The following is a 12,790-nucleotide window of genomic DNA, read 5'->3' on the forward strand; positions in this document are numbered from 1 at the left end:
GTTGGTTTTACTAAATATAATGTAACATAAGTGTCAAGAATCTTGACAATATAAAAGTAATTAACCAAAGTCAGGAAGTAATGGGGAAGACTAATTTTCTTTTATATGCAGGGGTCCAGAGATACTGGTTAAAGCTGAGAAATCATCTGTAATACAAAGATAGGTATATTTCAACATGTGGAGGTAACCAATGGCGATAGAGATAAGATTATTCAAGTTTGGTGCTTGTCGTGGTTCATTTTGTGTTGCTGTAACAGAGTACCTGAGGCTGGGTGATTTATTTTAAAAGAGGTTTACTTAGCTCATGTTTCTGCAGCCTGGGAAGTTCAAGATTCATGGTACATGCTCAGCTTCTGGTGAGGCCATGCACTGGGTCAAAACATGGCAGAGAAGTTAAGCAGACATGTGGAAAGAGGGACCAAACAGAAAGAACCTCCCTCTTAACAATACACTATCATAGGAACTAATCCGTACCTGTGAGAACTAATCCAGTCTCACGAGAGTGAGAAGGCATTAATCTGTTTAGGAGACATCTGCCCCCTTTACTCAGACACCTCCTGTTAGGCCCCATCTCCCAACACTGTTGTACTGGCGATTAAACTTCAACATGAATTTTGGTGGGGACAAAAACACATCCAAACCATAGCAATGGCCAAAGGAAGGTAAAGGGAGGTCTTTAGCCTTATCATTGTTTATTATCGGTAAGAAGATTAACAGCTACCTTTCTGAAGGAATAGAACTTCAGAGATATTAATAAGGTTGTAGATACAAAATTAATAAAAGACTTCTCAATGATCAGAAAGAAAATACAGCAAAGAATGAATGATCTTAAAGATAACAAAGGGAACCATGTATTTCCAATTTAGTGATAACAAAACTAAGTTCTGATTCTTGCTCTTCTTCTCTTCTTGAAAAAATTCACTCCTAATGCCATGAGGTGGGCCTGAGCACAATGGGCATGTGCACTAGAGCGAGACTTTGGAGCCTGCCTTAGGGATGAGGATGGTGTCCACATTGGAGATAGGAGTAGCCTGACATAAGGTGTTGTAACCATGTGGGTAGGTGGAGTGTCCTTGTAGCAGGGTGAGGCCTAGCATGGGCCATCAGAGTCTGTGTGGAGTAAGGAAGTGTCCATGTAGAATGGTAGTGGAATGGGGAGGGCATCTGCAAAGAGATAGACCTAGAGCAGGGGTTTGGAATAGTTCAAGATACCTTGAGAGCATCACCATGAACCGGTAGCCTAACTGGATTCACTGCTTCTTAAGTGAGTGGAGAAGGGTATTTCCACAGGAGTGTAGCTGAGCTTGGGGTGCCTGAGCCTAAGCAGGATTGAGAAGGGGACCGTGTGGGAACAACCTGGCACTGTATGTCAGGAGCCTAAGTAGGATGAGGAGGGTGTGTCTATGGGAAGGCAGCCTAGTACAGGGTTTTGGAGTATAAAGGCAGGGAGTAGAGAGAGGCATGGTGTGTGGGAGTCCAGGCAGGGTAGGCTCATGTTAATGGAGCCTGGCAGAGTAGGGTGGTGAAACCTGAGGTAAATTCATGGAGGTGGTTGTGTGCAGGGCTGTCAGAGACCAAGCCAGGTAATGAGGGCATCTGTGCATGTGGGTGACCAAGTGCAGGGTTTCAGAGCCTAAGCATGTTGAAAAGGGTGTCCTTGTGGAAGGTTGCCCAGGTATAGGGTGTCAGATCATAAGTTGGGGGGAAGAGGCTGTCCAGGAGGACAGGATGGCATGAGATGTCAAAGCCTAAGCAGGAAGAGAAGAGTAGAAAGGTGGCCCCGTGTGGGAAGTTGTAGCCTAAGCACATTGATGAAAAGCTTCTGTGCAGAAAGGTGGCCTGTTGTGGGGTATCAGAGCTTAGATGGGGTGAGGAGAGCATCTCTAGAGTGCCAAATGGAGTGGAAGTTATGGTGGCCTAACATGTCAGTGTTAGGAGATTGTAGTGGACTGAATGATGGTCCCAAAGCTATCAAGGTCCTATTTCTGCTTCTCAGAACCTGTAAATATTACTTTATTTGGGAAAGGGATCTTTATAAATGTGATTGTTAAGGATCTTGTGATGAGGGGGTGATCATGGATTGTCTGGCTTACCCAAATATCATAAGTGTCCTTCTAAAAAAGGTGGATTGGCTGGGCGTGGTGGCTCACACCTGTAATCCCAGCACTTTGGGAGGCCGAGGCAGGCGGATCATGAGGTCAGGAGATCAAGACTATCCTGGCTAACGCGGTGAAACCCCATCTCCACTAAAACTACAAAAAATTAGCCGGGTGTGGTGGCGGGCGCCTGTAGTCCCAGCTACTCAGGAGGCTGAGGCAGGAGAATGGCATGAACCCAGGAGGCGGAGCTTGCAGTGAGCCGAGATTGTGCCACTGCACTCCAGCCTGGGCAACAGAGCAAGACTCCGTCTCAAAAAAAATAATAAATAAATGAATAAAATAATAGGAACATATCAGTTGGATATAGAAAACAACTTGAAGGGGATCTCACGTGGTCAAAATTAGCAAAAACTTAAGCATCAAAGTAAATAATTCTGACAGATCATAACTTATTGAATAAAAGATAAAGCCATTATTCTACCCTGATGTAAATAAATGAAATGGACAGTTCGATGAGAATATTCATATGAGTGTCCCCCCAACCCCCAAATATTTATTAATTTCAAAAGGAAAGGGAGTAACTACAATGAAGAGGCCTGTTGGATATACCTTAATCAAGTGATTAAAGTTCACATCACCAGTAGTAAGATCCTCATTTTGCTGATAGTGTGCAATAAGAATATAACATTAATTCTGTAATATTCCAAAGATTCATAATATGAATCTGATCATGAGGAAACAAGACAATCCACATTGGAAGGCAGTATACAGAATTACTGGTCTGTTAGTCTTCAAAGATGTCAGTGTCATGGAAGTCAAGGAAAGACTGAAGAACTGTGTCAGACTGAAGTAGAATAAGAGGCAGTGAAATTAAATGCAATTGACATGGTTATGAAGAAGTTTGTGAAACTTGAATGAGGTGTGAGGATTAGATGATAGTAGTTGCTCAGTGTTAGTTTTCTAATTCTGATGGCTTTATTGTGGTTATGTAAGACTATGTCTTTGTAGGAATAACACTCTAAACATACTTGAGGGTGGTTTACTATTGACTGGGCTTGGAACTTTTGAGATTGTTGCAAAAGAAAAAAGTTTACCTCAAAGCAAAATAGATCAATAATATGTTGGTGCTTTTGATATGTGAATGGATAAGTTATGATATATCTACACAATGAGATATCGTAATGGAATGAAATACTGATACGTGCAACATAATGGATAAATCTTGGAAACGTTATGTTGAGCCAAAGAAGTCAGATATAAATGAGTACAAATTGTCTGATTGTTTTGTTTGTTTAAAAGTAGGAAAGGCTAATCTTGTTTTTGAGACCGAGTCTCACTCTGTCACCCAGGCTAGGGTGCAGTGGCGCAATCTAAGCTTACTGCAACCTTTGCCTTCCAGGTTCAAACGATTCTCCCACCTGGGTAGCTGGGATTACAGGCATACACCACCACACCTGGCTAATTTTTGTGTTTTTAGTAGAGATGGGGTTTCACCCTGTTGGCCAGGCTGGTCTTGAACTCCCTCAAGAGATCTGCCCACCTTGGCCTCCCAAAGTGCTGCGACTACAGGCGTGAGCCACCATGTCTGGCTAGGAAAGGCTAATCTATAGGGACAGGAAGAAGTTCCTTGGTTACTGAGCATTGGAGTGATAGACTAGGAAATTGCACAAAAAAACCTTTTGGGGTGGTAAAAATGTTCTTTTTGTTGATTGTGGTAGTTACATCGTTGTACATATTTTTCAGACCATTGAACTGTACATTTAATGTTTGTATTGTATGTGAATTGTGCCTCAATAAAATTAGAAAAGGGAAGTTTCTCCCACACATGGAAGAAACTTGTAGTCGTGGTTATTTCTCCAGAGATAAACCGGGGATCACAAGTGGATGGCTTTTTTTCCCTTAAACTCAGTGGTAAGAATGAGATTTAAAAAAAAAACCCTTTGCATCTACTAGATAGGGTCTCACTCTGTCACCCAGGCTGGAATGCAATGATGCAGTCATGGCTCACTACAGCCTCAACCTCCTGTGCTCAAGCTATCCTCCCATCTCAGCCTCCCCAGTAGCTGGGATTACAGGCATGAGCCAGGACACCCGGCTAATTTTTTTTTTTTTAATAGTGACTGGGTTTTACCTGTTTAAAAATATATGCTAAAAAGTATTAGATACGTAGATTTGTATGATATTACATCCTAGGTTACTCCCATCAATGATTAGGGTATAATATTTATTGAGGCCATGCCTTGAGTTTAACGGTTGTGGTTTAATACTATTTTGTAACATTTTGGTTAAATAAAACATAAAGCTTACCATTTTAACCATTTTAAGTATACAATTCACTAGCATTAATTACATCCACATTGCTGTGCAACTGTCACCACTGTCTCCAGAACTTTTTTATGTTCCTAAACTGGAACTCTACCCCTTAAACATGAACTCCCAGTTCCCTCCTCCCCACAAACCCTCACGGCCATTATTCTCTCTCTGAATTTCACTGTTCTAGGTCCCTCATACAAGTGATATTATGCAATGCTTGTCCTTTTGTGTCTGGCTTAGTATAATTCTACAACTTTTTGTAAAAGGAGATAAAATAGCCAAGAAGTGCAGAATAGCATAACCAAAGCTCAGCAGCTTTTATTTTGTTTTCCAGAATTCCTTCCAACTTAAGGGCAGCCAAAACTAGTTATTTTAATAAACCTGACTATAAATCGCCTATGTAACTCTTGAAAGATATGTCGAATAAATAATATAGTGTCTCTCTTGACTAATACATTTCCAGATCTTTAATTTTGACATCTAATTTACTTTTAGAATAACTTACTTTGCTCAGTAAAACCAAAGTACTTGTTACCATAAATCTTTTATCCAGCGGGAAGGGAAAAGTAAAGAGAAGTTGGTTAATGGGTACAAAAATACACTTAGATAGATGAAATATATTCTATTATTTGATAGTACAGAAGGGAGACTATAGATAATATTTTGTTTTATATTTCAGAATAGCTAGCAGAGAATTGGAATGTTACCAGTACAAAGAAGAGAGAAACGTTTGAAGTGACAGATATCCTAATTACCCTGATTTGATTATTACACATTGTGTACATGTATCAAAATATCACATATACCACAAAAATACATACAACTATCATACATCAGTTTTCAAAAAAGAAAAAATTATTATGTAATGACCATGTGCTGTTGGTAATACTTTTCTGTTATTAGTAATGAAGACCAGTGACCTAACAGGAATTGTAGTACCTCAACAGTTTAAACCCATGTATCATAATGTTTTGAAAATATCAGTTATACTTTATTATTTTAAGAGAGTGCTAGTTGAAGGGAAGATAATCTTATTTGGCCCTCTTGTACTGAGTGATTTTTAGCATTTTATTTATTTTTAATTTTTTAATTATTTGAGATGGGATTTGGAACTAAGAAGGATTGTGGGCTAAAGATTTTAGTCTGGAATCATTTAAATCACAATTTATATTAGAATAAGTAACATCAACCAGTTGCTTAGGGAGAAAATACTGAGAAGAGGAAAAAGACCAAGAACCTTGAGAACATCTTTATTTGCGTGGTCCTAAAGAACAATTGTGGTGTATATCTCAGGGGCATTATAATATGGTTGTCAGTCTTGCTTTTAATTCTTAATAACCACAGCTATTCAGTTTTAATTTTATCTTTCATTGGCATCTGAAACCATATTTTTTCTTAGGTTGTGGCCAGTTTGTAGACTAGCAGGAGAACTTTGAATAAAAAATTCTTATTCATGTATCATTTTAGCGATATACTCCCTCATTTGAGATTTCAAGTTGAGAAAGACTTAGTTTGGAGCTATGCACTAGTGTGAAAAGTGAGATCACCAGTGGACAGAGAAGAAAGAGGAACTCACTCTTAGGTGTCTTACAATACTGTCTTAAAATATTGTGGATTTCTGTAATTACATCTCTGTACCAAATGCATTTCGGGCTCGTTGAGGGTTGAGGGCTGTGCTGCTCCGCTCTGCTATTCAGGATTATTATATAGCTAAGTTTGAATGGATTCTACTGTTTAGTAATTGAGGGGAAGAGAAGCTTATATTATTTGTGTTCCCATTTTACCTTTCTTCACAATCTCATGGTTAATGTACCATTTCCTCTGTTTTGAAAGAATATACTGACCCTATTTTATCCTTGGAGTTTTTTCTTTGAGTTCATTTTGACATAGAAACTCTCCTTCATCACCACTATCACCACCATGTAGGTAGGAGGTACAGTTTTAGGTTATTAAATCTACTTATTTAGTTTTTTAAAAATGTATATATATAGATATATTCTAAATTATAAAATTTAGAGGATTTTGTGGTTAGAATTTGTTTGAAAAAGCTTTTTAAACTGGCATTTTTATATTTAATAACATTTGCAGTTTAAAATTCAGAGAAATGTTGAAAAATTTTACTTTCATTTTTTTCTTTTTAGATCATCCAATTATGATGGGTTTTGAACCCCTTGTGAACCAGAGGCTACTTCCACCTACCTTCCCTCGATATGCAAAAATAATTAAAAGGGAAGAAATGGTGAACTATTTTGCAAGATTAATAGATAGAATAAAAACTGTCTGTGAGGTTGTGAATTTAACAAATTTACATTGTATCCTGGTAAGTACAAATCTCTGTTCCAGAATGTAACTTCCATTTAAAAAAAAAAAAAGATACATAATTGTACATATTTATGTGGTAACTTTGGTTTAACAACAGAATAGTTGATCGCTTTATAGACACTGATCAAGGGTAAATACTACTCTGTCTATTTTCTGTGATAGCTAGAAGATTAAGTGGTTCATAAATATTATACATACATATATTCTATTTAATCCTCAAAAGCTTTTACACTATTTTAGAGATTAAGAGGCTGATGTTGAAGGATTAGATAATTCATCCAAGATTTGTTTTGAGACAGGATCTCACTCTCTTGTCTAGGCTGGAGTACAGTGGTGTGATCTTGGCTCAAAGTGAACTTGAACTCTTTTTTTTTTTTTTTTTTTTTTTGTGGAGATGGGGGCCTTGATCTGTCACCTACGTTGGAGTGCAGTGGCATGATCTCAGCTCATTGCAGCCTCGACCTTCTTGGCTCAAGCAATCCTTCTGCCTTCTCAGCCTCCCAAGAAGCTGGGACCACAGGCGTGTGCCACCATGCCCAACAATGTTTTAGCTTAATCATTATTTTTGTAGAGATGGGGTCTCACTATGTTACCCAGGCTGGTGTTGAACTCCTGGGTTCAAGCAGTCCTCCCACTTCTGCCTCCCAAAATGCTGGGATTGCAGGTGTGAGCTACCGTGCTCTGCCTAGCCTTGAACTCCTGAGGTCAAGTGATCCTCCCACTTCAGCCTCCCAAGTAGCTGGGAGAGAGACATGCCACTAGACTTGGCTAATTTTTTTTTTTTTTTTTTTTTTTTTTTGATAGGGGGTTTCCCTCTGTTGCCCAGGCTGGAGTGCAGTGGTGTGATCTCAGGTCCCTGCAACCTCTGCCTGCCAGACTCAAGCTATCATTCCACATCAGCCTCCCAAGTAGCTGGGACTGCAAGCGTGTGCCACAATGCATGGCTAATTTTTTGTATTTTTGGTGGAGACAGGGTTTCACCATTTTGCCCAGGCTGGTCTCTAACTCCTGAACTCAAGTGATCCGCCTGCTTCAGCCTCCCAAAGTGCTGGGATTACAGGTGTGAGTCACTGCACCCGCTCAATTTTTAAATTTTTATTTATTGTGGAGACAAGATTTCACCATGCTGGCCAGGCTGGTCTCGAACTCTTGGGCTCAAGCAATCCTTCTATCTTGGCCTCCCAAAGTGCCAGGATTATAGGCATGGGCCAGTGTGCTTGGCCTCACTTTAGTTTTAAGAGTGGGGATTGAACTCTGGATTCTGTCTTCAAAACATATAAATGTGTATATATATGCTGGTATTCACATACATACATACATATGTATTTATATGTGTGTGTGTATATATATTTTGTTTGTTTGTTTGTTTGTTTTGAGACGGAGTCTCACTCTGTCGCCCAGGCTGGAGTGCAGTGGCGTGATCTTGGCTCACTGCAAGCTCCACCTCCCAGGTTCACACCATTCTCCTGCCTCAGCCTCCCAAGTAGCTGGGACTACAGGCGTCCGCCACCACGCCCAGCTAATTTTTTGTATTTTTAGTAGAAACGGAGTTTCATCATGTTAGCCAGGATGGTCTCGATCTCCTGACCTCATGATCCACCCGCCTTGGCCTCCCAAAATGCTGGGATTACAGGCATGAGCCACTGTGCCCGGCCTTAAGTGTGTATATAGTTTTACATGTAAAAATGGGATCATGGTGTTTGGTAACCCGCTTTTTAAAATTGCTTGTCTCTGTATCATGAACATCTTCCTTTTCATGTCGACAAATACATGACACATTCTACATTATTTTAATGGCTGTGTGGTATTCCATTTTAAGCATATATTACAGTTTTTTAAATTTCATTCATATTAAATTACATTTAGGTCATTTTCAGTGTTACAAACAATACTAAGATGAACATATTTGTAGGTAACTCTTTTTATTATATGCGTCCTTTCCCTTAAGATAAATTCCTAAAAAATGAAGCTGCTAGGTACATTTTTAACTATCATATTTTGGATTAATATTTTTTATGGGTTAAAATATAGAAAAACAAGGCTCATTTTAAGAACATTCAGAGATGGAGCTTATTTTTGTTTTTTGTTTTTCTCTCCTGTACCCACTGACAGCAGAAAAGCTTTTTAATTGGTATGATTATAGTAGCACATGTAAGGTTAGTAGGAAAGGTAGAAAATTTGCAAGACAGTACTGTTGTTCTTAGAACATAAGTACACTAACATCTGTGGCATAGCTAGGCATTTGAGCGTTGTTACCTTACACACTGAGGTGTGGAATTGCCAGCCCCATGTCATTTTCTCTGTGAAATATTCCCCTTTGGTTGCTGGTTGCCACTGTACCTGTGTTCCTTGAGCTCACACAGTATATAGTTTATACTCCCAGCATTTAGTAGCAGTCTCTGGGAAATAGTTGATAGTAAAGATTTGTGCTTTTGTTTATGTTCTTTATTTTTCCTTTTATTAATTCTTTGTCAGTAAAACCCAGCTTAAGTCTTCATTCCTTAGTAAAACTTTCACTGATTATGCCTTTAATACCTTCTGTTGCATTTGCTTTCTTATTAGATTGCTCTTATTCTATCATAAGAATCAGAATTTTAAAAGTTCCTAGGAAAAAGATTATAGACAGTTTTACAGCTAAACTAAGGTTCAGAGGTTCTAAAGTAACCAAATTAGATGACTATAGTAGCATATCTGGAATGAGAACAGATATTTTCTTACTCTCTTCTGTCACATTGACTTTTTTGATCTTAATTGTTACATGGATATACATTTGTGTTCACTAGATTAATTGCAAGGTCTTTAAGTAAAATCAGCCTATAAACCCATGTCAACCATAAGGTAATATGCTTTTAACGTATAGTTGTTTTACCAGTTGTATTGGTAAGCAAATGGACTTTAAAATAATTTTTTTAGTAAGCAACAGGGCTGACTTGGGTTGTGACAGGCTCCTGATATTGAAGGCTAAGTTGTCTGCCATTATTGTCGATCAATTTCACTGAACCCTCTGAGGAAACCATGGCCCATTCCAGGTACCTTAGGGGGACCCACATTGGTTCTAACCAAGGGTAGGTAGCTGAGGCATTGTCAGTGATCCTTTAGACTTTTCTCAGCAAGCTGCAGGATTTCTTAATAAAGAGCTTGATCAGATAGATGCCCGAATAGGCATTTATTCTGATTTTGGTTTCTGAAGAGCTGCTATCCCAAGCCCAAATAGTTCTCCTTAACAAATCCAAGTCCAAATATTAAAATACATACATTATTATTTAACTATAAAATTTGGAAGATGCAGAGAACTGTGAAGATGATAAATAGCTGCTGTCCCACACTCTGTAGATGTTAGCATTTTGGTGTATTTTGTCATCTGGTTTTATATCTACATATAAACCCATATCTTTTCATTTTTAGATAAATTTCTTTAAAAAAAATTTTACATTTGGGGGTACATGTGAAGGTTTGTTACATAAATAAACACTTGGCCTGCCTCGGACTCTTACTGTTTTGAGGTGTGGTCCTTCAATAATACCTAGTTTATTGAGAGTGTAACATGAGGGGATGTTAAATTTTATCAAAAGGCTTTTCTGCATCTATTGAGATAATCATACGATTTTTGTCTTTAGTTCTGTTTATGTGATGAATCACATTTATTGATTTTTTTGTATGTTGAACCAACCTTGCATCCCAGGGATGCAGCCTACTTGATCATGGTGAATTAGCTTTTTGATGTGCTGCTGGGTTCGATTTGCAATTACTTTGTTCAGGATTTTTGCATCGATGTTCATCAAAGATATTGGCCTGAAGTCTTCTTTTTTTGTTGAGTCTCTACCAGGTTTTGGTATCAAGATGATGCTAGCCTCATAGAAGGAGTTGGGGAGAAGTCCCTCCTCAGTTTTTTGCAATAGTTTCTGTAGGAATGGTACCAGCTCTTCTTTGTACATCTGGTAGAATTCACCTGTGAATCCATCAGGTCCTGGCCTTTTTTTTTGGTTGGTAGGTTATTTATTACTGATTCAGTTTTGGAGCTCATTATTGGTCTGTTCAGGGAATCAATTTCTTCCTGGTTCAGTCTTGGGAGGATGTATGTGTCCAGGAATTTATCCATCTCTTCTAGGTTTTCTAGTTTGTATGTGTAGAGATATTCATAGTAGTTTCTGATGGTTGTTATTATTTCTTTGGGGTCAGTAGTAACATTCCCTTCATGATTTAACTGTGTTTATTTGGGTCTTCTCCCATTTCTTCTTAGTCTAACTGGTGGCCTATTTTATTTTTTTTCCAAAAAACTAATTGCAAGATTTGTTGATCTTTTGAATGGGTTTTCATGTCTTGATTTCCCTCGGTTCAACTCTGATTTTTGTTAGTCCTTGCCTTCTGCTAGCTTGGGGATTTTTTTGTTCTTGGTTTCTCTATTCTTTCAGTTGTGAAGTTAGGTTGTTTGAGATCTAACTTTTTGATGTGGACATTACATGCTATGAATTTTGTTCTTAACACTGCCTTAGCTGTGTCCTAGAGATTTTGGTATGTTGTATCTTTGTTCTCATTATTTTCAAAGAACTTCTTGATTTCTGCCTTAATTTCATTATTTACCCAAAAGGCATTCAGGAGCATCTTGTTTAATTCACATGTAATTGCATGGTTTTGAGCAATTTTCATTGTGTTGACTTTTATTTTTATTATGCTGTGGTCCAAGAGTATGTTTGGTATGACTTCAGTTCTTATACATTTGTTGAGTATTTTATGTCCAATTATGTGGCCGATATTAGAGTATGTGCCATGTGGTGATGAGAAGGATGTATATTCTGTTGTTTTTGGGTGGAGACTTCTGTAAAGGTCTGTCAAATCCATTTGGTCCAGTGCTGAGTTTAGGTCCTGAATATCTTTGTTAATTTTTTGTCTCAATGATCCATCTAATACTGTCATTGGAGTGTTGAAGTTTCCCACTGTTGTTATGTGGGAGTCTGTGTCTCTTTATAGGTCTCTAAGAACTTGCTTTAGGAATCTGGGTGCATATATATTTAGGATAGTTAGGTTTTCTTGTTGAATTGAACCCTTTACCCTTATGTAATACCCTTCCTTGTCTTTTTTGATCTTTGTTGGTGTGAAATCTGTTTGTTTGAAATTAGGATTGCAACCCCTGCTTTTTTCTGTTTTCCATTTGCTTGGAAGATTTTCCTCCATCCCTTTATTTTGAGCCTATGAGTGTCATTATGTGTGAGATGAGTCTCTTCAAGACAGCACATCAGTACGCCTTGCTTTTTTATCCAGCTTGTCACTCTGTGTTTTTCAGGTGGGCCATTTAGCCCGTTTACATTCAGGTTAGTATGATATGTGTGGATTTGATCCTGTCATTATGGTGTTAGCTGGTTATTATGTTGGCTTGTTTTTGTGGTTGCTTTATAGTGACACTAGTCTGTGTGTTTAAGTGTGTTTTTGTATTAGCTGGTAGTAGTCTTTCCTTTCTATATTTAGTGCTCCTTTCAAGATCCTCTTGTAAGGTAGGACTGGTGGTAATGAAGTCCCTCAACATTTGCTTATCTGAAAAGGATCTTATTTCTCCTTCACTTAGGAATCTTAGTTTGGTGGGATATGAAATTCTTGGTTGAAGATTTTTAAAAGAATGTTGAATATAGGCCCCCAATCTCTTCTTGTAGGGTTTCAGCTGAGAGGTCTCCTTTTAGCCTGATGGGGATCCCTTTTTAGGTTACTTGCCCTTTCTTGGTAGCTGCCTTTAACATTTGTTTCATTTCGGCTTTGGAAAACCTGAGGATTATATGTTTTGGGGATGATCTGCTTGTGTAGAATCTTGCAGGACTTCTCTGTGTTTCCTGAATTTGAATGTTGGCTTCTCTAGCAAAGTTGGGGAAGTTTTCACGAACAATACCCAGAAATCTATTTTCCAAGATGTTTGCTTTCTCCCCCTGCCTTTCAGGGATGCCAGTGATTCAAAGTTGGCTTGTTTCCCTAATCCCATACTTCTCAGGTTTTTTTCATTCCTTTTTCTTCTTTTTTCTTTATTTTTGTCTGTCTTATTTCAGAGAACCAGTCTTCAAGTTCTGAGATTC

The 12,790-nt window shown here is 38.3% G+C and overlaps 1 protein-coding gene across 6 annotated transcripts in view; it reads left to right on the plus strand.

Moving 5' to 3' along the window:
• Positions 1 to 12,790, plus strand: part of NAA35 (N-alpha-acetyltransferase 35, NatC auxiliary subunit) — an 80,390-nt gene that overhangs the window by 48,136 nt on the left and 19,464 nt on the right. For all 6 annotated transcript variants that reach the window (XM_024251718.3, XM_054519382.2, NM_001131965.2 and 3 more), the window contains 1 exon segment: positions 6,554 to 6,732. In XM_024251718.3, coding sequence (XP_024107486.1) covers positions 6,554 to 6,732 — 179 coding nt within the window.

The sequence above is a fragment of the Pongo abelii genome, chromosome 13 (genome assembly GCF_028885655.2).
Source record: "Pongo abelii isolate AG06213 chromosome 13, NHGRI_mPonAbe1-v2.0_pri, whole genome shotgun sequence".
NCBI lineage: Eukaryota > Metazoa > Chordata > Mammalia > Primates > Hominidae > Pongo > Pongo abelii.